This window comes from Hemibagrus wyckioides, linkage group LG19, assembly GCF_019097595.1.
Source record: "Hemibagrus wyckioides isolate EC202008001 linkage group LG19, SWU_Hwy_1.0, whole genome shotgun sequence".
Lineage (NCBI taxonomy): Eukaryota > Metazoa > Chordata > Actinopteri > Siluriformes > Bagridae > Hemibagrus > Hemibagrus wyckioides.
The window spans coordinates 17934220-17960982 of record NC_080728.1 but is presented as its reverse complement, the minus strand read 5'-3'; the positions used below and the strand labels follow the sequence as shown (position 1 = coordinate 17960982).

Below are 26763 nucleotides of genomic sequence, written 5' to 3'. Positions count from 1 at the left end.
CTCTCTCTCTCTCGCTCTCTCTCTGCCTTTCTCTCTTCTATTCTCTCTATTTCTGTCATTTTATCTCTCTGTCCTTCTCACTCCCTTCTTCTCTCTCTCTTAGTGTGTCTGCCTCTCTCCCTCTCTCCATCTCTTTAACGACTGCGTTTTACAAAATCATTGGAAAATAGAAACAAATAAGTGATTCAAACCAGACGGCGTAATCCGTCTATAAAACCGCAGTAACTCCTCACCAATTATCCGATCTAGAACCCAGGAATTTCCAGGAATTTCCTGAACAGCACATTCGGCCTTCGTGAACGATTTACGAATAAATCCATTCGCATCGAGTTTGATAAACGAGGTCCATTGTTTGTGAAGTGGGACGTGAAGTGGGAGTGTTTAGTGTCTTGTCATATGTCTGTATGTTTATCAACAGCCTTCATTTCCATAACTAGTTAATTACATGCTGCTGATTAAGAGAGTCCTGACGGTTTCGGTTGTGACGTTTCGAGCGACGTTCCCCGTAAACGGGTTTGACGTGGCGAGGCGTTGCTTCTGAGCTGACTCGAGTGAACAACGCAGCTCAACACCAATAGACTGGATGGATTCATAGATCATACTGAGGGGACATTTGACCTATTAAAATAAAGCACTTGCTGCTGCCTGTGTTCCTTGTGTCAGCAGAAAAAGTGCGAGAGAGAGCGAGGGAGAGAGAGATAAGGAAAAGAAGAGTGAGTGAGGTAGAAATCAGGCAAATGCAGCATTGCACTTGTTTCCTCTCTCTTCTATTTCTGTGTTGAAGCACTGCAGTTGCCTTTAAAAAAAATCCTTTACACTCACACTCCGGTTTATTTCCCTGTGAGTCCCTGCACTGTGTGTATAGTGTAGTGTAGAAATAGTGTGTATAAAAAGCAGCCTAGATTACATCATGAAAAGATATTAAAAAAGAAAAATACAGGCAGATCATGTAACATTTCTGGATTATTATTATTTTTATTATTTTTAAACTTTAATCCAGTCCTTGTCCCTCATCCTCAGAAAACTCTGTTTCAGGTTAACAGAATGATTTCTGACAGAACCTCGGCATATGAATGCCCTCCTTTACCAATTTTCGCCTTAAGAATTGAAATTTTGCAAGAAATTTGCATCAGAATACAAAGACTTTCTGGAATAAAACTTGTTTGCGTCGGTGGAAGCTGTTTGGAAAGAGTCAACCCACGATACCAGTGTTGCATTCAAAAGCGAGGTGATGTTTCGGGTGTTTTTTTGTTGACAGATTGGTGGCGGTCTGTTCTATTTTTAGCCCAAGCTTGGTGGCACGACTTCCTGTGAGGAGCCTTGACATGGAATGCTTGGCCTGGGTCAGTTCCTTGTAAGCAGCTGTACAGTTTACATACGCTTCGTATTGGTCATATTGGTCATATTTTTGGCCGGCTGGAACGAATTATCTGCTTTTTACATTATTTCCTTTGAGAAAATTCGATCACATCACACGGGCTTTCTCAGTAGGGATAAATACAAATAAATTTAAATATAAGTCTATTATTAATCTTTAACTTTTTGTTCTATATTTCTTATGTTCTGTAAAGCTGCTTTGAGACAATGTCCGTTCTTTTAACGTTTTTTTGTGTAACGCTATCCTGTAAAGAGAAAACAGACATCTGCGATCGCCATGGAGACGACTCTTGACAAGGATGAAAATTTCTCCTTAGAGGAATTTCAATAAAATGTCATTTTGATGGGGAATTTTGTTCCACGTGGCCGAGCAACAGCTGATCCTGTATCAGCGCAAACAGATAAATAATTCATAAATCCAAGTCCACGGCTTTAGTCTCGACACGACAAAAGAATTAAAACAATTTACGACGTGTGACACGGATTGACTTTTGCTCCTGAAGCTCCGCCCACTTCCACCTCTGGTTTTTTTGTGTGTGTGTCAGATTTATCGAGCTCATTACTTATGTGGCTGTGTGTAATTACGGAGGCAAAGGTCATAAATCATCGTGAAAATCATTGTGTGCTTATCGTCAGTCAGTCAACAGTCACTTTACACGTCTGGGTGAAAAGCTAATGTGCTCCTCTGGGTATTGTGCCTTCTCCCTGTTGGCTTTCATTTTCAGACATCTTTATTTCCCTTGTTCTCTGCAAACATCAAAGCGTAATTAGCTCTAATTTGATTGTGTGTGCATTCACGCCACATACAGTAAACACCAGCGACCCGGAGCCTCGTTACGCCTCTGACGAGCAGGTTCAATCATCGTACACGAGAAGCCTGATGACTCGGGTGATTATGATACTGATGCATGCAGAGGGGAAAATAAACAAGTATTGTAGAAAAAAACAAGAGACAGATAAAGTAAAAGAGAGAGAAAAATACAAGTGGAGAGAGAGAGAGAGAGAGAGAGCGAGAGAGAGAGAGATGGGCGGACAATGTAAGAGAGAGAGAGAGACAGGCAGGCAGAGAGAGAGCAAAAAGAGAGACAAAGTGAGAGAGAGACAGAGAGAGTGAGAATGACGGAGATAGACAGGGGAAGAGCAAGAGGAAGACAGAGAGAGAGATAGTACAAGAAAACAGAAAAGCAAGAGAGAGAAAAACAGACAGGCGTACAAAGTGAAAGAGAGATAGACAGAGTAAGAGAAAGAGGAAGACAGAGAGAGAGATATTAGAAGAAAGACAGACAGACAGAGAGATTACAAGAAAGGAAGATGGACAGAGAGAGAGAGAGAGAGAGAGAGTGAGAAAGACAGTGAGAGATTACACGAGAGACAGAGGGAGACAGATGTAGAAAGACAGAGAAAGAGAGAGAGAAAGAGAGAGAGAGAGGAAGACCAACAGAAATCATATCAAAGCCCACGTGATGATGCTAGAGGGAGTCTTAGCCTCTTGTCCTCCTGCAGCAGTAAGAGGAGCTTGATGATGCTCTACAGCTGGATCACTGAACTCATCTCCATACACTTTAATCTCCTCCCTGTCCATTCTGTAGAATTTCTCACCCCCTGACGATGCTGCTCTGTAAAGGCCAGTGTCATATCCAGCAATGCTAATTCAGACTCGACACAACATGTGCTACGAGGAGATAGACGTCTTCCCCAAGAAGAGCTTCTCTTTTCTTCCTCGAGGAGCTCACAGGGAAATGTCATGAGGCAGGCTGCGACTCATGACTCATCCCTCCGTCCTCTTCAGGCTCTCGGGTGTGCGTTAGTCCTCGTTCTGTTTCATCCCGGGGCTTCAGAAGTCCTGCCTTTGGGGCTCGACTGGAGATAGCTCTTTTGCTTGAAGGCAGCAGGGCAGGAGATGGCAGAAAGGGACGAAACGACACAGACGGAAAGGAACTGGTGGGAATTTTAATGTTCTGTAACACCTTTGACACAGTGTGTGGTAAGAGCTTGGAGTGAGATTGACAGGAAGAGTAACAACTAGAGGTGGCTGATGTGGGCAAAATGTCGTAGCATGATTCTCAAAGGCAGCATTTATATGAGACACAACATGTATCAAGAGATACAGGTCTGTGAGTTTCCCAGAAATACTATCAGTACATTTGCACTGCTAAAATAAAAATAATAAAAAAATTAATGAGTGAATGAATGAATGAATGAATAAATAAATAAAAATAGCTGATTCACCATTTAATGTCTGAAAAGTTAAATAAATAAATGAATGAATAAATGAATGAATGAATTATTGGATAAATAAATGAATTAATTCATTACATAAATAAATGAGTGAGTGAGTGAATGAATGAATGAATAAATAAATAAATAAATAAATAAAATAGCTGATTCACTATTTAATGTCTGAAAGGTTAAATAAATACATAAATGAATTCTCCATTAAGAATAAAATTAAATATATCTAATAAAAATAAGTAAAAATAAAAACAAATATAATATGTTTATACAATTAAACACATATTTAAATACTGAAAATGAGGCAATATGGTGAACCTGTGTAAAAGGAAACGTAACCAGAAAAAGTGGTTTTGTGGGAACAATTTTCCAGCAGTAAAGTACTTTTGAGCTAAACGATGTGCTGTTTAATGTCCGCAAAAGATAATTAAACAAACAAACAAATACATAAATAAATATAACTATAAACATTAAAAACAAATATTGAACACTGAAATATTAAATATTAAAAAAATATATTTTTTTAATTTTAAAAAATTAAAAACAAATATTTACTGGAAAAAAAGTTTTAACAAGAAATTCTATCAGTTTGTAATTATTAAAGAAAATTAAAAGAATTTTTTTTTTTACCTACGTTCTCAGAAAAACCATATTGAGACATAATTCTCCAAAATGCGTGCTGATATTATAATCATCGTATCGCCATAGCAACAAGAAGACACATTCCGAAAGGGAAAGAGAGCACCATATTCCCGGGAATGCCACGTTCCAGTGCGGTTATTGAGTGTAGCGTAGTGCTTGGGTTTGTCTCGCTCACACAGCAGATGCCCTCGTCAGTATGAAGATCCTGTCTCGATCCTGCACTCTATCAGTCACTCCATCCTGCTGGAGCCCAGTACGGATCAGCGAGCGGAACAGACTTCAGATGTAGACTGAGACAAATAAAAGACGCCATCCTTTCATCCCTTCATCCCTTCATCCGTCTGCCATCCGGACCCTCTCTGAGCTTGTGGGCTTTCATTTAATTAATTATTTATTTATTTATTGCGTCTGAGAAGCAATCATTGACGCATTCAGCTGTTCTCGAGGCTCACGAGGGCTTGTGTGGCGCTGTAATTGAGTGTTGATATAATTACGTCGAACACGGAGAAGAGACTTGTGGGAAGCGATGTCTTTGTTGCTAACAACAGGCTCGGCGTGAGATATTACTTGAGCATGAAAAAGGGAGCAGATTTGAAAGGGGTAATTATACGATTGTTGGGAACGGGTTTCTGGGAGCCTGGTTCAGACGTCGTAGCGTTCTTTAGCCTCAGATCTGCCCCGGGTTCTGCCCTGGATGTAGGAACAGCTGAAGAACAAGCTGGGAGTCTTCAAACGACTTCTACAGTCCTGCTTCTTCCTGGAGTATCTGTACTAGCACTTCAAAACTGAGTTTCTAGACTGATGGTGTACTTGACCTAGTGACCCAGTATCAGGATGTGTTTATTTCAAAGACTGCAAAGCACTTCTATAAGTCACTCTGAATGAAGATATCACCATTAGACTCCCACGTTTACATTTATCTAATCTTTGCTGTAAGAACGATGACCAGAAATGATCAAGAACGTTCTTCTTCTTCTTCTTTTTTCTTTAAAAGGTAAAACTTTATAGCGTAGAGTTCTGTAGCTCTTGAATTCTCAAACCTGATTGGTCAGAAGGTGTTGATAAACGTTTAGCACAATGGCTTTATATGCATCATTTCCATAGTAACAACATAAAATACACATGCCCCTGGATGCAAAAACTGCACTCTGACTAATCGCAGGGTGGAAAAAAAACTTACCTAAAGCACCTTTACAAGAGTCCCTGAAGAGTAAACGGTTAATTATGCAGAATCATTACAAATTTATAAAAGCATGTTTTATGGAAATGTTTACTAATGATGCAACAACCGCCCTCGAATTCCTTCTAAGCAGATTTTTATCAGGGTTCTCAATGTGCTCATTAGACTGCCACTGCTGGACCCTTGACCCTCAACCTCTCAGTTGTATACATGAGATACAATGGAACCTCGGCCTACGGATTTAATTCGTTCTGGGGACGATTTCATTAAGCGAAAATGTGTATTGTGAGACGAATTTTCCCATAAGAAATAATGTAAATGCAGATAATCCGTTCCAGCCGCCCAAAAATATGACCAATATTTCCAATATGAAGCGTATGGAAACTGTGCAGCTGCTTACAAAGAACTGACCCAAGTCAAGCATTCCATGTCAAGGCTCCTCACAGGAAGTGGTGCCACCAAGCTTGGGCTAAAAATAGAACAGACCGCCCACACCACCAATCTGTCAACAAAAAACCTAGCCTTTGAATACATGCTGAAGACAACATTGGTGTCGTGGGTTGACTCAGAAAATTGGTAAACTTGCTTCAACTGGCTTTTCTACTGACGCAAAAGAGTTTTGAACGGCTCTCGGACGTGTGCGCAACTTAGCCGGCGTTTGGTTTGGTTCGTTTGTATGCTGAAAATGTTTCGTATGCCGATGCAAATTTCTTGCAAAATTTCAATTCTTAAGGCGAAAATTCATAAAGGAAGGCCGTATTCGTATGCCGAGGTTCCACTGTAGATCCACTGTAAATCGCTTTGGATGAGGACGTCTGCCAAATTCCATAAATGTAAAATGTAAATTTTTCTGCTGCACTCAGTTGGAGTTGGGTCAGAAACCACTTTGAGAACTCTTGTGTGGACTTTTTTGGGATTGTCCGACACAACAGAAAGACAACATGGGTTTGTCCTGTCATACTGTACTCAGCAGACAAAAGCTGGATCCTCCCTGTAACAAAGCACATCTGATTTCTGATGCTGTTCTGTGTACCAGGCCAACAAGAAGCCTTGGACAGAGAGAGAGAGAGAGAGAGAGGAGAGGAGAGGGAAAGAGAGAGGAGAGGAGAGGGAAAGAGGAAGAGAGAGATAGATAGATAGAGAGAGAGAGGGAAAGTGGGAGAGAGACTGAGACTGAGACTCCTTTGTCCTGCAGCAGGAAGCTGGGTCCAAGTGACCTAATTCTGCTCTCTTTCCCTCTCTCTCTCTCTCTCTCTCTCTCTCTCTTTGTCTCTTTTTGGAAGCAGTTCAGATAAAAAAAAGTGCCGCCGCACTCTGATCTGCAGGCTTTTAGGCTCGCTCGTCGCCCAGGCCTCCTCCGTATTTATCCGCCTCCGTATTTTTACACCTTTAGACGCGCAGCATGGAATTGGCTACAATGCGGCAGCGGGTTCTCCTCCTTGAAGGGAGGGCGCGTAAACGGTGGGAGGAAAGCAGAGTGACGGATTGAGAAAATGATAAAATAAGCACGCCGCCGAATTTAGAGGCCCACCCTCAGAGCGACACACGGAGCTAGGATATTAGCAGGAACGTCGTTTTCTGCATGTGCGATAGAAACGGGTAGAAAAGGGCCTGGTTTTTTTTTTTAATGACAAGGGAAAGTATGAAAGTATTCGTGTGGTTTGACAGAAAAGAAGCGTGTTTGATTAAATCGCTACACGTACGCCGAGAACGCCACGGCATCTGCTGTAGCCGGGAAATATCGCATCGGCGCCAGGATCCACACCCATGCCGAGGCATATGCGCCCTGTTACAAGAGCGGGCCTGCTGCTAGCGTAGCCGCGGTGCCAAAAGACATTAGTCTCTGTCAGACGAGGAGCGAACACTCAGAAATAATGCCTTGCATGTTGTCCGATCGCTCTAACACACATTCCCTTACTCACTCCTAGGGTTTTTTCTCATTTCCTCTCAGATAGCCTGCTTGACCTGAGACCCTTTACCCCCAAAAGCCTCATAATCCCCCTTCCCCCACCACCCACTTCCTCAAGGTGATGAGGCTTACTGTCTGGATTAAAGATTAAGTTCAAGCTTAATTATTTCGGTGGAGCTTTTATTAAATAAAGAGGCATAATAATAACAATAAGAAGAAGATTTGAAATCTGGGTTCTTTAGGTCAGTTTCTTTATCTTCATCTAGGTTTTTTATCCCTTGTTCTGAAAGTTCAGTACATTTGGTACATTATATGTTGAACATTAGATCTGATCTAAGTTTCTCTTGGAAAAAAAACAATGCCGATACGCCGGCCTTCGCTTCAGACCGAACAGTGAGACTCCATTTTTCTCATTTCCTCTCTCAGACAGCCTGGTTGACCTGTGACCCCTCTCTCTCCAGGTGATGAGACTGCTTTATAACTGTCAGGAACAGAGGAAAGATTAAAGGTTCTTAAAAATTCAAGCCGAGCAAGATGCCGGTGAAGGCCAAAACGAGGAGTTTGCTCCTGTTTTTGTTGTGTCCATGTTGATGATTGAGTGACTTTGTTCATGTTCTGCTCCACAGTGGAGGTTAAAATGAAGCTCATATGACAGTAGACACTCAGGACTTTAAGATTCTGTAGTGTTTCAGAAGGATTTCTGCTTTTCTCTAGAATACTAGGAGCGATATATATTCATAGAAAAGTTCCAGGTTTGTTTTTTCCACACAAATGTTTGTATCTTCAAAGTAAATGTTGATATCAAACCCAGTCCTGCTCTCTGAGATGCTCAGAGTGCTTGTTCATAATTATCTGAAATTTTCTAAAATTCTGTGTGAGGTTATCCAACAGAGGGGAAAATGCACCATAAAATAATTTGTTTCTTTATACTGATCGAAAATATCCCACAAGTCCGTTTCTAAACACTGGTGTACTCGAAAAATGGTTAAAAGAGGCTACTAATAATAATAACAGGTGAGATCTGGGTGTTTTTGGGGGAGATTTTCTTTCTAGACTCTGATCGCTCTGTGAAAGCGACTCCGTTCTCCTCATTTCCTCTCACGCCGGCTACTTGACCCTCGATCTCCTGGCTGATGAGACTTCTAATTCCGTAACCGTCAGGAACGGTGAAAAGAGCCTTGAATTCGTATTAAGTTTTGCACTCGCTTTCGATTCTCCTGATGTAAGCAAGATTCCAGGATGTAGCGTGAGATGGAGGTGAGGGAGGCTTTTATTAAATTGCGCCGGTTCTTCATGTGCTAGTGATTCATCGTGTCGAGCTTGGAGCGGCTAAAGCGGCACACGCTGGGTGTTTTATCTCGCCGGAGCAAGGTGAGATAGCGAGATCCGGGTGCTTTAAATGAGCTCCATTAGTCTGGCCTGCCAGGGCTGTGGATGTGCGGGGGTTCAGCTGACAGCAGAACATTTCTAAAGGTCAGAGAAATCTGCAGAGAAAGGACACACATACATAGAATCTGCTGATATGAAACAGTGAATATTTCTCATTCATTTTCTCACCATCTACCCATCTACCCATCTATCTATCTATCTATCTATCTATCTATCTATCTATCTATCTATCTATCTATCTGTCTATCTATCTATTAATCTACGCATCTATCCATCAATTCATATGTCCATCTATCCCTTTTTCTCTATCTATCTATCTATCTATCTATCTATCTATCTATCTATCTATCTATCTATCTATCTATCTATCTATTCATTAATCTACGCATCTATTCATCAATTCATCTGTCCATCTATCCCTTTTTCTCTATCTATCTATCTATCTATCTATCTATCTATCTATCTATCTATCTATCTATCTATCTATCTATCTATTAATCTACGCATCTATCCATCAATTCATATGTCCATCTATCCCTTTTTTCTCTATCTATCCATCTACCTATCCATCCATCCATCCATCCATCCATCCATCTTTTCGCTCTGTGGATGAATCGACTCTTGTATCGATCACTCATAAACAGGTGTTTCAGTGAGTCACTCCATTTGGTTAATGAAGGGCTTTGTGTTTGACAGTTCCTCGCCCAGGACCGGCCTCCTTGCACTTACCGGTCACTTCGTCTCTCCGAGGAATCCGTCCTCCGAGGTTGGTCTGGGAAAAAAAACCCATCTGTTTTGACCTGGAACGCGTCCACGGTCTTGAAGCAACCTTCCCTTCTCTCTCTCACTTTTTGTAATTGTGCTTTGTCACGATTAAAAGATAAACACAACCTGCAGCGTAATTGAGTTTTTAGCGTGTGCCTGAGAGTTTTGGCTGAGACACAAAAGAGCTGTTTTTTTTTGCGATTTATGACAAGCCCCGGCTTGCGTCCTGTCACAACCTGGCATCACAGAGGCACCGTGTTTGGCACAGTGTCACTTCTGAATATTAGCGTGTGGAGTTGAAGTGGAATCCAGCACTAATTAGGTGTTAGACCTCTATGTGTGCGTCAGTGACAGCTAGCGCTGGCTATAATGAGAGAATAATATCATAACATCGCTATAAATCGTAACCGAGATGAAATGCGAGTGTTGTGGATAGCGTCAGTATTTTCCTAAGTAGCTTAAGAGATAATAGGAGATTAACTTTTAATTCCTTATTCTGCCCTCGTTTTCACCTCCCGTCACTCAAAGCACTCATTGGTCATTTCATATCTTTTAGTCTGATGCTGGTTGCCCTGGTTACATTATAAGCACTGCATTATCCAGCCAAGCTAGCTTGAAAACGTATCTAATCCACCAGGTTGATTGCCAAATAATTGGCCATTTCCAATTAATTAATGCAAAATCGGGCAATTCAGAGGAGTTTGCGATTTTTCAAAATGGCTGCAGATTTTTCTGCACAACACGTGTTCAGGTGAAAACCATCTTTGTTTCACATGTGTGGAACATGATTAGAGCTCTCATAGAAAGTTGTTAAACATGCATGTGAGTATCCTGTGCTTGCAATTTCACCAGTTCAAAAAGTTTTGCTCAAAAATCTCAAATTAAGGAAACAAAACCAAGCGTTTTTGGCCACAACAATAAAAAAACCTCAATGAAATCCAGAGAGACTGTGGATTTACTTCCATGAGGTTCAGCTTTGCTTGACTTTGTTGTGTCATTGCTTTCTTCACCACGCCCACTTTTGTGTCATTAAAGATTGCACATTCAACAGCTCTTCTATTTTATATTATGTTCCCACTTTTTTTGCTTTTTGCTTAAAAAGCTACAAACAATCAAACCTTTTTTTTATTGCACCTTTGCTTACAAAAGTTGAACCCCAACAAAATCCAAATTGTTTTTGCTCACCGAAATTTCTCAACAGATAAGGTCGTGTGTTTTTTCAGGTTGTCTGTCGTTTTGTTATCAAAGCGAAATATTGTGTATTATCGTGACAATATCTACATCTAACAAACAAAAAACAGACAAACAAACATCAAGAAAAACACAAGCAGCGAAAACAAATGAAAAAAAACAAACAAACAATAAGCAAACAAAATGAGCAACAAACAAAACCCCACAAAAACAAACAAAAAAGCTAAATACGACAAAAACAAACAAACAAAACCCCACAAAAACAAACAAACAAAACTCCACAAAAACAAACAGACCAACAAAAATAAGCAACAAACAAAACCCTACAAAATAAACAAAAAATACTCCACAAAATCAAACAAACAAAAAATAATCAATGTAAAGAACCCCCACAAAAATTAAACAAACAATACTCCACAAAAACAAACAACAAAGAAACAATAAACAAAAAATAAATACACAAACCCCCACAAAAACAAAATAAACAAACAAACCCCCCCACAAAAACAAACAAACAAACTCCCACAAAACAAACAACAAACAAACAAAAGAATTAACAAACCCCCACAAAAACAAACAACAAACAAACAAATAAACAAACAAACCCCCACAATAACAAACAACAAACAAACAAAAAATAAACAAACAAAACTCCACAAAAACAAACAACAAAGAAAAAATAAGCAGTTAACAAAACCAAACAAAACCAGCCAAACAAAAAATAAGCAACAAACAAAACCCCCCAAAAACAAACAACAAACAAACAAAAAATAAACAAACAAACCCCCACAAAAAACAACAACAAACAAAGCACCAATAAAACAACAAATAAAACAAACAAAAAAAACCCCAAAAAGTAAGCAACATACAGCCTAATCTGTTGAAATGTTCCAAAGATCGAAAGCAATTTGTTCAAATTTTGTTCCAATTTCCGAAGTCATAAATACAGGTATGAACTTTAACTCCGCCCCTAACCCTAACCTTAACCTTTGCAACAATTTTTAAACAACAAAAATAGTTCAAACTCAGAATCCAGAATCTTTAGAGCTGCTCAAATGTAAATGAAACTCACTGGAGATAATACACACGTTAATATGACAGAATACACATGGGAAAAAAATAATGATTCATCTTCATGAATCCAGTTTTCTGAGAATATTTCTGGCGTGTTTTCCGGATCATGAACACGGTTCCATCTCCAAAAAAAAGTTTTGCATCCTTTAACGAGTCATTGGCTGACGAGGCATCGATCATAACTAGTCTTCCTGTCACATTTCTATCCCCCTCGTGTAAACCTCAGTGGCGCTGTTTCCAAATCAATCTGCACCCCAGCGCAATATGAAATCATTACTGCTTTATCACCAGCTGTAAATCATTCCATTCTGGATGCCAGATCTGACTTGCGCACCCATTTGTTATCTGTCGCCTGACATCACGTCATGTGTACGCTTCCTACGTGGATATTTTTAAAAAATGCCTTTTTAAGATGCACCGCAAACGCAGTGATGATGAATGTATATCATCTTTTATCTGATTGCCCACACGGCCTCATTTGAAATATTGACTCGCGAATCCTGTGACATCATTTTAGACCGCAAAAGCACTAATGGGGGAGTGTTTATTAAAATTTAGACATGCTTCCATTCCAGCAACACCGTAGTATCGTCTCAAATGGAAAACTAATGGGTTTTTTACTAAAAGGAAGCAGAAGACGTTTAAAAAAAATCATATAATGTGAATGAATTTAGACATTTCTGAGACGTCTTGTCCATCGAAGTGTTGTCGGACATCTTGAAAAGTTTCATCTCATTCAGTCTGAGTGCCTGGTAGCCCCGCCCCTTTTCCATAAGGTTAAAACATTCCACACTCAGGGTGAATAAGAGCATTAACCCGGTTCTTGAAGTGCACTTCTTCTTCCTGAAATTTTTCACACGATTTATAGTACAAAATATCGAATAGTGTATAAGTATGCCATTTTGGGATGCAGATTTAATGTTATTGTAAAATAAAAAAGTTCACATGATGTGATGCATGTGTTTTTCCCTCCTACAGCTTCTTACCATCGACGACAATTTCTGCGGGTTGGATATGAACGCGCCGCTCGGGGTGTCCGAGATGGTCCGCGGGATTCCGCTGTTTTCCGAATCCAATGACAAGATGACCTCGGTGATTGCCTACGTCTACAAAAACCACTCGCTGGCCTATGTAGGCACCAAGAGCGGCCGTCTGAAAAAGGTAGGAGCTTATCTCGTCTTATCTTGGGTTATTATCTCGCTTGTCTCTTAAAAAAAGCAAGGACTCGATCTAATATGCTCTACATCGCTGGTTGCTTTAATTCCCATAACTGCTTCCTTGTTGTGTTGGGTTGACTTTATCTCTTCATAGATGTGATATTCGCATTGTACTCTACACTCATTTAACTAAGAGAGTTTTGATTGGTTAGAAAAGAAAAAGGGGCGTGGCTCTGGTTAAAAACACTGGATAGAATGTCTGGACCTTTTGGTCTGGGTTTTTGTGATAAAATTCTGCTTCTTCTCTCTGCTTGAGAGAGGGTTTTTGCATCTTATTTAGAAGAAACTCAAGAAAATATGGACTGACTAATAACCTGACTAGTTAAGGCGCTTAAACAGCGTGTGTAGCTTTTTCTGAAAACCTGCTATAGATAACTGTTCTCCACATGCAGCGATGTGTGATGTGTGAAGAAAGATGTCAGAGAAAGCTAGCGCGAGAGAGAGAGAGAGAGAGAGCTCTGGGGTGTTGTGTTCATGCTGAGCTAGTCAAGGGTAATTGCATGATGTGGTGTGATGGCTTTGGGCCTGCTGCCCTCTCCTCTGCCTGGGCCTCTGAAAGCTGTGGCCGAGACGAATCTCGGGGCCTGCTGTACACAGCGTGGAGGAGAAAACTGCATTAAAGGCAGCAAAGAGAGGGAATAGAGACCGAGCGAGAGGGAGGGAGGGATGGGGAGAGTGGGATATGAGCTCTAGCACCTTTTCTTAAAAGCTTGTACTTGAGGGATTAGGCAGCACGGACAGACAAAACTCGTTTTTATGTGCGGTTTTTATTTCTTTATTTTTTATTTTGGTTGATGGATAAAAAACAGCAGAGCCTGAAATATGTTTACATGCAAAACTACAAATGAGATCTTCCTCTTCCCCTAGTAATTTTTGACACTTGTGGGCGTATACCAATCACTCTTGTTGCTGTGTGTGGGCGTGGCTTATCTCCTGATCCACCATTACCGGTAGCTGCTTTGTATACAGCTTTGATATAGTGCTATTCAGTGATAATGAGATCTGTTAGCTCTGTTTTTTATTCATAATTTGAATGACAGGTTGTTTAGAAAATAAGAAGATGAAAACAAGTTGTTTTCAAAATTGCAGAACTTCCTTTTGGCCTCCCCAGAAGCCAAAAAATGGAGTTTTGCTGTGTCCATGTTGTGCATTGTCATGTCTCATTCCACAGTGGAGGTTAATATGAAGCTCATATGAAAGTAGACACTTCAGGACTTTAAGAATTTGTAGTGTTTCATAAGTATTTCTGTTTTTTTCCTAGCCATCTAGGGGTAATATATATTTAGAAAAGTTACAACAAACAATTTTTCTCCATATAAATATTTGTATCTTCAAAGTAAATGTTGATATTAAACCCATTTGTGCGTGTTTTATTTAAAAAGCATCTCAAATCTATCTTCAACCACTAAAATTCTATGTAAAGTAATCCAACCGAGGGGAAAAACCCACGTCTAAACACACTGAAGATGAGTCCTGACTCATTTTATATCAGACTCACAGCCAGAACATCATTCATTTGTTTACACTGATTGAAAACGTCCCATAAGTCCATTTCCGTTCCACTGGTGAAAGTGAGTGGGGAACTCGTATCAACCAATCCAATGGTATGGATGTGGAGAAGTTGCTTTCCAGTGTCATAAATCATTTGTATAATTTGAGTTGAGAAAATCTCCATCACTTAAATTGCAGCACGTACACAGGAAATGGATGTTAGTCTGGCTTGCTAGTGTATCTTTTCCTTAGTGCTTCTCTGGATATTAAGTACAAAGTGCCTAATGAACAGATGAAAGATCTGACCCTCGAGGTAAAGTATTGTCTTAAAACCTAACACTGTTAGAAAAAAAATAAAAAAAGACTACAATCCTGGCAGCTCAGAGAAGCTCATTGTTGTGCGTAATGACCCATTTTATGTAGAACGAAATCTTTCTGACTTTTCCGCTGCGGCTTTGTCAACCTAACACCTGGGAACTCAACCGTTAATACAACAAGCGGTTCTGAGAGAACATCGCACAGAGCCTTACTACTTATTTTCTCGACAGGCTTCGGATGAGACGTTTAAGCAGCTGCTGTTTGCTGGATTTTTTAGGGGCTAGTCGTCAGTCTCAGGTGGAATGACGCGAGCTAATGTGGGGAATCAAGATGGGGCGCCAAAACTTTTGAAACTTGGGGTATGTCATCAGCAGTGAATTAAAACCATTTGTATCTTTGGAGTAACTTCAATGAACGTCTCTACAGAAATTGTTAGCTTAGAAAAAAATGCCATTCTTGCACCTCAGGCAAACATGACAACACATCCAGACACACAACTCACCCCCAAAAGCTTTTAGCTCCAATTTCACTGATTGCTAATGACCTCAGCAGAGAGAAAACAAGGCATGATGTCATCGCCGCCGCTGAAACGAAACCCGTCGATAAAAATCCACCAGAGTCCGCTCGTTAATTAACGGGTTTATAAGCCTGGTCTGTTTTAATTGATCCTGATTTATAGACAAACAGCTCATCACATTCACAAGTATTCACCGCATGAAGATTAGCAGATCGTCGCTAAGAATAAATATTAACATTAGCACGACTGCTGGGATGTTAGTTTATGAACGCGATAAATATTAGCGCTGACAGCCGCGTGGGTTTGTTTACGGCGCTGTAAACGTCGGAACGGAGCAACGTGAGGCTGAAAACGAAGAACATTTCATCAGCGGGTTCACAAATTGTACAGTACGTTATTTAATGTTATTCACTAGCAGTTTTAGCAGCTAGACACTGATTTAGCCACAAATGATGGTGTGAAATTAGATCAGAAGGATTTTAAGTGGTACGTGAAAGAAAAACAACATTGCTGTACTGAAAAATTTCCGTAATAATTAAAAGCATGGAAGACATCGCTAATGTCTGGTAATAGACGCTAGTCAAGCATACTGTTGTTATGCTAACTGCTTGCTTTGTGAGGACTGGATGAAGAGGAAGGATGAAGGACATGGAGGAAGGATGAAGATTGTCCATTTCTAGTGTAAATCTGGGATCTTATCCAAACCGGAATCGTCCTGTGACTGGGAAACTTCTGTTATGTTCTGAGGGAAAAGAAGTTTCTCACTTTTTCTTCACTATAGACACCAAACCAGGTCAAGGACTTAACAGTACTGCTGTGCATTTTAGTTAGGTTACAGCGGCTGTGTCTCAATCAGCTTGTCTACGAGTTGGTACACTGCTAAGGACCCTAGATCACTTCATTTTGGGAGACTGACGACATGACTTGTTTTCTGTGACATGACTACGTTCTTGTCCAAATCATACAAAATATTAGTAGTAAAATATAAGGAAAAAAGGGGTGGGGGGTGGGATTATGAACTTGAAACCATGACATAAACCCATACTGCAGTAATTAATAAATAAATAAATAAATAAATAAATAAATAAATAAATAAATAAATAAAATAAAATAAAATAAATGAATAAATAAGTGGTCTTATAAACCATATTCTTTTAATTTAAATAAATAAATAAATAAATAAATGTGTGTTCTTCTAAACCTTATTCTTTTAATTTAAATAAATAAACAAATAAATGGGTTCTTCTCAACCTTTTTTGTTTAAATAAAGAAAAATTCTTTTAAAAAAATTATTTATTGAATGTAGGAGATACAAAAATATCTATTTTTTCTACATAATTTCTCCAGATTTATTCCTCTAAAAAAATATTTTTTTTGTTCATTTCTAATTTGACACGCTTTAAACAATTTGCATGTATGTTATATAATATCAAATTATGTTATTTATATCTATAAAGAATACAAATTGTACTGAAGGTTATTCGTCTGTTCCGTTTCCTCTCGATTCCGTATTAAGTTTAAATGATGGCTGTTCTTGCTGTAAGAGGAGTTGAATTGGCTCCAGCTGCAGGGACACGAGTTTATATTCTGAGCTTCAGTCGAAATGCGCAGAGGAGCCTGTAAACAGTTCCTGAACCCTCCTGAGACAGATATTTTTAGAACGCGCACACACACGCACACACACACACACGCGCACACACACGCACATACACGCGCACACACACACGCGCACACACACACACACACACACACGCACATACACGCGCACACACACACACACACACACACACTTGCCTGAAACGGCTGCGTTTGCTGAAATGTTCACTGTGTGCCATGTGCCTCTGGACAAACCTCTGGACCAGATGTGGTTTTGGGACTTTGGAGCATCCTTCTCTCTTTTTCTTCTTTCTTTCACTCTATATATACCTTATACATCTCTCTCTCTCTCTCTCTCTCTCTCCCTTAACCTTCCTCTTCTTCTTCTTTCTCTCTCTCTACCCCTCTCTACCCCCACTCCTCTTTCTCTCTCTCTCTGTTTTTCTCTTCCTTTTCACTCTCTGTCTCTCTCTATATCTTATACCTCTCTCTCTCCCCACCTCTTCTTCATCTTTCTCTCTACCTCTCTCTGTCTGTCTTTCTTTTCCTTTTCTCTGTCTACCTCTCTCTCTACCTTATGTCCCCCATATACCTCTCTCTTTCTCTGTTTTTTTCTTACTTTTCTCTCTCTATACCTTATACCCCCCCTTCTCTCTTCACATCTTCTGTATCTACATCTCTCTATTCCTCTCTCTCTCTCTCTCCCCCCAACCTTCCTCTTCTTCTTCTTTCTCTCTCTCTACCCCTCTCTACCCCACTCCTCTCTCTCTCTTTTTGTTTTTCTCTTCCTTTTCACTCTCTGTCTCTCTCTATATTTTATACCTCTCTCTATCTCTCCACCTCTTATTCATCTTTCTCTCTACCTCTCTGTCTGTCTTTCTTTTCCTTTTCTCTCTCTACCTCTCTCGATACCTTATATCCCTCGTATAGCTCTCTCTTTCTCTCTGTCTTTCTCTTCCTTTTCTCTCTCTATACCTTATACCCTACCCCCTTCTCTCTTCACCTCTTTTCTATCTACACCTCTCTATTCCTCTCTCTCTCTCTCTCTCTCTCTCTCTCACACACACACACACTCTTCAGTCGTTGATGGTTTTGTATGTCACTGTGTTAAGAAGCTCAGCCCTAAATCATGCCGTGGCTTCGGTGTCATCAGTTTGCTTTCTGCAGCTAGTCGCTTAATAAAGCTCAAATATGTCTCTGGCTCCAGTCTCCAGGAGAAATGGGTGAAATCAGACCTATTAATTGTGAAGCAGCTTGTAATCTACAGTGCTTCCTCATTAGGGCTAGTGCTCAGGGAAAGTGAGCCGGATACAGATTGAACAACAGCCACGGAGGTGATGATGCTTCGACCGCTAGCCATGATCGCTCAATACCATCAGCTCCAACACTGCACGTGTGTGTGTGTGTGTGTTTGTAGACGTTCATCCTCACATCACTGTGCTTCAGGGCCGTTAAGTGTCAGGTGAAGTGGGTGTCGCTGACCCCTTTTTAAAGAGCGAGAAACGGAGAAAAAGCTCGGTTCAAAGTGCACACTCGGAATGCGCCGGATCCATCTGACGAGCTGGAGATGGGCTTTTTTTTCTGGAGTGATAGCGGAGATTGTCGGTTGTCAGAAGGTGCTGAGCAGATGGAAAGGGTCAATTTGCTGGTGAATGGAGGATGTTTGTTGCGGAGGAAAAGGTCAGAGTCTCCTTTAGCTCTGCTCTTCTTCTACCTCAGGTTGACATTCTCATTCTAGAGATCTTTAAGTGGGGTGTATGAGAGAGTGAGTGTGAGAGAGTGAGTGTGAGAGTGTGTGTGAGTGAGAGTGAGTGTGTGAGTGAGGGAGTGTGAGAGAGTGAGTGTGTGAGTGAGTGAGAGAGAGAGAGTGAGAGAGAGAGTGTGTGTGAAAGAGAGTGTGTGAGTGTGTGTGCAAATATGAGAGTGTGTGAGTGAGTGAGTGAATGAGAGAGTGTGTGTTTTTGAATGTGTGTGCGTGTGTGAATGTGAGAGTGTGTGTGAGTGTGAAATTGTGAGAGTGTGTGTTTTATATATGTGTGTGTGAGTATAAGTTCATGAGGATGTGTGTGTGTGTTGGTGAGTGTATGAACTTATGAGAAAGTGCATGTATGTATGAGCTTATAAGAGAGAGTGTGTGTATGTGTGAGTGAGTGTGTGTGTGTGTGTGTGTGTTGTTGAACCCTCCCTACACTACAAATGCAGATTATTGAAACAGTAAGACTGGAGCCACTGGAGCAGAGGATTAAGTGTTGAAACCTAATGATGAAATATTCTGCAGCTGTGTGTGTGTGTGTGTGTGTGTGCGCTTTGTATATGTGTTTATGTGCTTGCATCTGTGTATGTCTGCACTTGCTTGTCTGTGCTTTTTGTCATCACAGCAGCTGCTTGTGCAAAAAAAAGAAAAAGAAATGGATTTGACTCATGCCTCATATTTATCCGAATCCTGCCATCGACAGCGATACGTAAGAGCCGCTCCGCCGCGTTTGTCCCGAATGTGTCGTCTCCGGGAGACGTGGAAAAAACTTCCACTTCCTCCTTTCGCCTATGAATCCGTAGCAGCGTTGCCATAGCAGCCGGGCTTCTGGTCCTGGTGCGTTATGGTATATTACTGCAGATCCAGAGCCATTTTCTCTTTTGTTCCAGCGCTGGTTATCTTTTGATCACGCTCTCTATACACACTTTTCTTTCCTCTCAGTTGCATCAGTTGAGGTCTGATACGCTTCCCGACTTCTTCACTGTCGCTGGTGTAGATATTCAGCGCTGGATATCTCGCTGTGATCTCTTCATGGTCTTTAGATCACCGCTTGGTGTGAGGTGAAGAACAGACAACAAACAGCAGCTTTAGACAAGAGAAACGACGCTAACGCTGCTAATCATAGATACAGGAAACACTATGTCGGATTGGCTGCTTTTGCTAGCTGCTTAGCTACGCAGACTAGGCCTCGGTCTAACTAGCTAGCTAGCTAGGATAAGCTACTATGTTTAATAGGATTAACAAGGATTAATATATCACCTTAATTTTTTCTCATTTTTTTCCTCAAAAATATTTATTTCTAATTTCTTTAATTATTTTAAATGATTTTATTTGACATCATGTATGTCATGTCATTGTTTATATTTATAAATCATAAAAGAAATAATTTTTTTTAGGATTTTTAATTTTCTTATCAAAAGAGCGATCAAGAGAGAGAGAGGAGAGGAGAAGAACACCGAAAAGAAAGGAGAGTGGGAGAAAGAAGGAGAGGAAGGAGAGCAGGAGAGGGGGGGGGAGTGAGAGAAATGGACAGAGAGACAGGGGAGTGAAGGAGAGAGAGAGCACAGACCAAGAGGGAGGGAGAGAGAGATAGAGAGGGAGACATGAGAGTGGGGAGAGGAGAGAGAGAGAGAGAGAGAGAGAGAGAAGGAGAGTACAGAATGGGGGAGAGAGAGAGAGAGAGGGTCCCTACAGAAAAGAAAGTAACGTCCTCACCTTGTTACTCTTTTCGTAGTTCTCACCTTAATGCCAGAGAAAGTGTGGAGCAGAACGTGAGGCGCTCGTCACTGAGCCTCTGCTGAACCGCGAACACACGGCGGGTTTAAAATAGCGGGCTCTTCACACGCCTGATTGTTTCAGGTTATCTATAGCTGCCCTTGTTTGACCCGGAGCCTGTTCCATAATTGCAGGTGTAGCTGTCGGCTCTGCGGGGCGACACCGCACATGACTCAGTGTTACAGCCGTGACTCCGGCACACAGGGGGGGTGTGGGGGGGTGTATGGTGGGGGTGCAGCATCAGAACCGCGGCCGTGGTGGAGTTTTAGCTCCGTGTCATGTAGCAGTGCGGTGGAAAAAAACCCTGCCATTTTTACTGGACGAATCACTTAGCAAGAATTCGCATGTAGCATTCGGTCATGACTTAACGTCCAGTCGCTGATTAGCATTTTTTAGCATCATGTCCACAGAGTGTCTTGATATATATACAACCACTATTGATTGGTTGAATCATTTTTTTCTCACAAATTTCTTCTTCTTCTTCTTCTTCTTCTTATTATTATTATTATTATTAAATTCAAGTCGAAGGAGTAAATCCCGGACGTGACGCGTGGTCTTGGCCGTGCTTCCGTCGGAGTAATTCTGCCTTGCTTTCATTTACACATTGTCTGTGAAGCCTGTGTGTTATAGGAAGTGAAGAATCAAATCAAGGCTGTGAGACAGAGAGAGAGAGAGAGAGAGATCAGATGAAAATGCAGCAGAATCTCATTTGTCTCTTTGTAACTTGCGTCACCGATGGTGATGTGGACTCCGGGTTACTGTGCCGAATGAAAGACGCTCTGTGTGTGAGCTTGTAAGAGTGTGTGTGTGAGAGAGATCCTTGTGTGTGTTAGTGTGTGTCATATCCTTATTTGTGTGTGAATGTATGTATATATATGTATATGTATATACACATATATACACGGATCAGGCATGACATTATGACCACTGAGAGGTGACGTGAATAAGACTGATGATCTCCTCATCATGGCACCTGTTAGTGTGTGGGATATATTAGAGGCAGCAAGTGAACATTTTGTCCTCAAAGTTGATGTGTTAGAAGCAGGAAAAATGGACAAGTGTAAGGATTTGTGCGAGTTTGACGAAGGGCCAAATTGTGATGGCTAGACCACTGGATCAGAGCATCTCCAAAACTGCAGCTCTTGTGGGGTGTTCCCGGTCTGCAGTGGTCAGTATCTATCAAAAGTGGTCCAAGGAAGGAACAGTGGTGAACCGGTGACAGGGTCATGGACAGCGGAGACTTATTGATGCACGTGGGAAGCGAAGGCTGGACCGTGTGATCCGATCCAACAGACAAGCTACTGGTGCTCAAATTGCTGAAAATGCTGGTTCTGATAGAAAGGTGTCAGAATACACAGTGCAGGACAGTTTGTTGTGTATGGGGCTGCATAGCTGCCGACCGATCAGGGTGCCCATGCTGACCCCTGTGCACTGCCGAACGTGGCTACAATAGGCACAGGAGCATCAGAACTGTGTGTGTATATATCTGTATATCTATAAAAAAGCGCCCACTCGTTAGAGTGACTGTCATATCAATATCAAATAATCTCCTGAAACACAGCCATGTTGAGTCAGCCTGTTGACTCCGCCCCCTTCCTTAAAAATAATAAATCCCCCTCCAAGCAGCACTTAAGCGTGTGGTTAATTCTGAGGTCTGAATGCTGTGCAATTTCACTATTAACTCATGAACACAGACGTTGGCGTTCCCTCCAGCAGCTGTCAGCTCTGCCTGATGTGGAGATTGTATCCTGTCTCGCTCTGGATCAAAGCCAACCAGTGTAAAATGTAAAGTAATGTAATTATCGCGTCCGACTCACTGCGGCTCAACGGATCGGATTCAGAATCTTCTTCTAAAACAGACATAAACACATCCTTTAACTGGGCAAAGGGAAAAGGAAGTGGACTGAAGGTGACCGGACCTTGTAACAGCCATCAGCGTCAGCTAATGGAGCTCTAATCTTAATGTTAATGATAATGTGTGGTCTGAGCTGGCAGTACTTTAGCCATACGTGCTAACCTCTAAGCATGAATAAAAGATCGTCGTGACGTAGAGACGGGTTTCAGCTAGGGGATTTGTCGTGGAAATGTCAAACAAAAATGAGAATAAAAAATAAAATTCAGTTAAAAGACACACAGATTTGTTAAATCAGTCATGGCTTTTTATGAAAAGTTAAGATTTAAAACTGATAAATGCCTGATAGCTCATGAACGGCTAGTTCACTAAGCTGTCACTTAGTTGTAACATGCTAACTCAGACATGTTTAATATTTTAATGTTTTATGTTTAATATCCTAGTTGGAATGAATGCAAAGTAGTGACAAAAGCAAAACGTAACCCGTTCAAGCTAATTTTACAAAACGTAACTAGTGGGCTAGTTTCTCAAGCTAATTTACTAACCTTACAACTTCAAGGTGATTTTTCAAGGCGAAGTTGCTAAAAAATAGCCGCAAAATGACGATGAGTAAAATTTGATAAGGAAAATTTTTCATCAAGCAAAATGGTTAAACGTTACAATAATTAATTTCCCCTCCCTGAGATATTAAGCAGCATTTTTGTTAGTTGAAAAGTTTTTGTCAGAGTGTATAATTCAGTTTGACAACATATTTTTCATTGTGAAAATAGCTAAGCACTTAAACACCGCCCACAGGGACGTCTGTTTTGCTAAGCAGTCTGTCGTAGCATGCTAACTTGGACAGAATTAGCATTAGGCTTCAGGGTTATCTATTGCTTAGGAACCTGGTTGTAATGAATGCTAAGTAGCAACCCAAACAAAACTTAGTCATGTAAGAAGCTAATTTTTAAACAAAAAAACGTAACTAGCAGGCTAATTTCACAAGCTAATTCCCCAAACTTAGCTTAATTTACTATGAATTGAAAAAAATAAAAGTAATAAGCATTACCTAACAATGTTTAAGATCCGTAACGAGAGTTTTAAAGTTAGTTACTTAAGATTAGCGTCGGCTCAAAGTAGGAATTTCCCGTCAAACTGCGAATCGTGACGTGTGAGGCGTGAGATAGAAATCATCCTCGGTGCTACTTCGCACTCCACAGCCCGAGAAAGGGCTGCTTGGCTCTCTGCTAATTACTCTGGGTAGCAGACTGTGAAGGTTTTCTCTCAAACATTTAATTAAAACCCAAAGTTGATCGTTTTTAATGAAGTAGTGTGGCGAAAAATGTTGCTGGTGTGTGTCGGGTGACTGCAAACCTGCCGTTGTTCTAATTAGTCTCCATGCCATTCTTCGTGACAGACGATGACAGACCGGATTTCTGTCATGTGTGTGTGTGTGTGTGTGTGTGTGTGTGTGTGTTGTTTTCATGCCAGATCTCAAGGATTAGCATCTGACACGAGTACAAATGGATTACCTGAGTTGGGATAATTCACTTATTTTATAATAAACAATATAAAATGAAGCAATATAAAATCTGTGACAGGCTTTCTGTTCTTCTCCCTGTCAACGTTTCTCTGAACGATTATTTTTCACTAGTTTTCGGTCTGATTCAAAAGTATTGGCGCCCTTCATTAAAACAAATGCGTTTAATTAGAATGTATTTCTATATTTTTGGGGGATGAAAAAAATATTCATATGTTTTTAATGTATGTTAATATATACATTAATAAAAAATGGAAATGTATTTTCACTTCAAATCACTGCCATCACTCCATAATTATTGGCACTCCAAAACTGAACTATTTATTTATTTATTTATTTATTATATTCATGACCAGAGCTGAGCAGTTCAACAGCCATCTGTCAGTTTTGCCTTATAATGAATTTGGACGTAACTTTATTTTTCACTAGTTTTTGGTGTGTTTCGAAAGTATTGGCGCCCTTCATTAAAACAGATGCCTTTAGTTAGAATGTATTTCTGTTTTATGGGGGATGAAAATATAGTTTTATATGTATGTTTACATATATATTTAAACAAATAATTTTTAAAAAATAAAAATGTATTTTCCTTTTGAAAATCACTGTTTCCATAATTATTGGCACCCCAAAATTTAACTATTTATTTATTTATTTATTTATTTATTTATTTATTATATTCATGACCAGAGCTGAGCAGTTTAACAGCCATCTGTTAGTTTAGTCTAAAAATGAATTTGGACGTAACTTTATTTTTCAATAGTTTCTGGTCTGTTCCAAAAGTATTGGTGCCCTTCATTAAAACGTATGCATTGAGTTTAGAAAGATTTTTAGTTTAGGAGGGATGAAAATATAGTTTTATATCTATGTTTACAAATAGATTAAATAGATAATAAATAGAATTTGAGAATCACAGTTCCCATAATTATTGGCACTCCAAAATTGAACATTTTATTTATTTATTTATTTGTTTGTTTGTTTGTTTGTTTGTTTGTTATATTCATGACCAGAGCTTAGCAGTTTAACACCCATCTGCCAGTTTTGCCTTAAAATTGATTCAGATGTAACTTTGTCATCAGTGTTTTAAGCAATTTTTGCTACGTACATCCTACTTTTTTGTTGTTTTTAGACAAAAGGCCCTGTGAGAACGATCTGCATCAAGAGAAGGTTAAGAAGGCTAACATGAAGCCCTCTTTACTTTACTCTTTACCCAGAAACCTTCTTATATAATCCAGAGCAAAATATTTCTAAGTGAAAGAGCCGAGACTATCTGCTTTTGTCTCCACAAAGTAGTTATTTTTATTAGAATTCTTTTTGCCCGTACTCGTCGAGGTCTTCGCCGATGATTCCAGAGACGACTCTAAAGTATGTAAGGTCTTTTGTTCCTTGAATGTGTTGAGTTTTGGAAATGCAAGAACACTTTTAGAAACCTCTCGGCATCTCGCTCTGGCTGATTTATGGGCCTCAGTCGACAGATGTTAGTGTAACAGTAGAGGACACATTGCAGGTGAGTCTCTCTCGGCCAATCACGTAGCTCGCTCGTGTCTCGGGGGACGAACTGAGCGGCGCTGCGGCAGGAGCTAGAAAATGGGCTTCTTTACAATTGGGTCACTCGTTCTGTTCTCCAGACAGTAATGCCTAGGGAGAAGCTGGGGAAAGGTGTGTGTGTGTATGTGTGTGTGTGTTTTTGTCTGTGTGTATGCATTTTGTGTTCCAGCGTGAGGAAGATAAATGAGGAGTTTCATGAGCGTTTTCGGGAAGGGGCGGGGCTATACTCCAGTGGGTCAGGGAATCCCTGTGGACCTCACTATTTGATTCGATTCAATTTCAGTGTTGATTCATGACTCAATCATGAATCGATTCATTACGCATCTTTGGATTTTGATTTCTGCTGCATTTATTATGATTTTTTCCTGCCATAATCACTGCCGATCGTATCGGATTTACAGATTGAAACGCAAAAACATCCAGACTTCCACAGTGGAGACAGATTTCCTCATTTTTCTTCTTTTTTTCAGCTAAATGAGTCACTTTGACTCGAACGAAACAGAAACGAAACAGCCTTTATTTGTCACATATACGTTACAGCACAGTGAAATTCTTTCTTCACATATCCCATCCTTGGAGGTTGGGGTCAGAGCGCAGGGTCAGCCATGATACGGCACCCCTGGAGCAGAGAGGGTTAAGGGCCTTGCTCAAGGGCCCAACAGTGGCAACTTGGCAGTGCTGGGGCTTGAACCCCTGATCTTCCGGTCAACGACCCAGAGCCTTAACCACTTGAGCCACCACTGCCCACTACAAAAGATACTAATTACTCTAATTGCTATTAGTTCTAATTGCTATTAATTATTGCTAGTTAAAATAGTGCACTACTGCTGTATAACACCATCTTATACTCTGTGTAGTGAGTATATATAGTGAAGATGACACAATTTGGGATTAAGTCTTAAATAATAAAGCTATTTAAATTTCAGGAATAGTAACAGGTCTGTACAGGTGGATTAAAAAAAAGGGAATCAGAAGCAATAATAATATTTTTCTGTGGAAAATCGAATACATTGTGATTGTGGTGTTGTGATTTTCCTAACTTTCGTGTGTGTGTGTATAAGACTGTTAATACTCGTTAATATATAAATGATCTTTAATGGCCTTTAAGAGTTGTTTTAAATGAAATCTGACAGCCGTGTCCTGTTTGTTTTGTTTTTTTTTGCTGATTAATGCATTTAGTCCTCTAGTACCATTAATGACGTGTTTGTGTTTTGATGCAGACTCCGTAACGAGAGAATTACCACACCGCGATGAATAGATTTTTTTCCCGGAGCCGCAGTTGCCTTCAGCACGTTAACGCAGCACTTCCTCTTTCTCTCTCTCCTCTTCACTCCTGAGCTCCTCCTAAGCTCAGGCCTTAAGTGGACTTTTTATCTCAGCCACACCGTCTTTCTCAAAGGATTATGTTCTTCTTTTCATGATG

The 26763-nt window shown here is 40.3% G+C and overlaps 1 protein-coding gene across 1 annotated transcript in view; it reads left to right on the top strand.

The window, feature by feature from the left end:
* The window catches only part of plxna4 (plexin A4), a 318824-nt gene that overhangs the window by 38377 nt on the left and 253684 nt on the right, over positions 1-26763 (top strand). The window contains exon 3 of the mRNA XM_058416905.1: positions 12738-12920. Coding sequence (XP_058272888.1) covers positions 12738-12920 — 183 coding nt within the window. The remainder of the gene's footprint in view (positions 1-12737; positions 12921-26763) is intronic.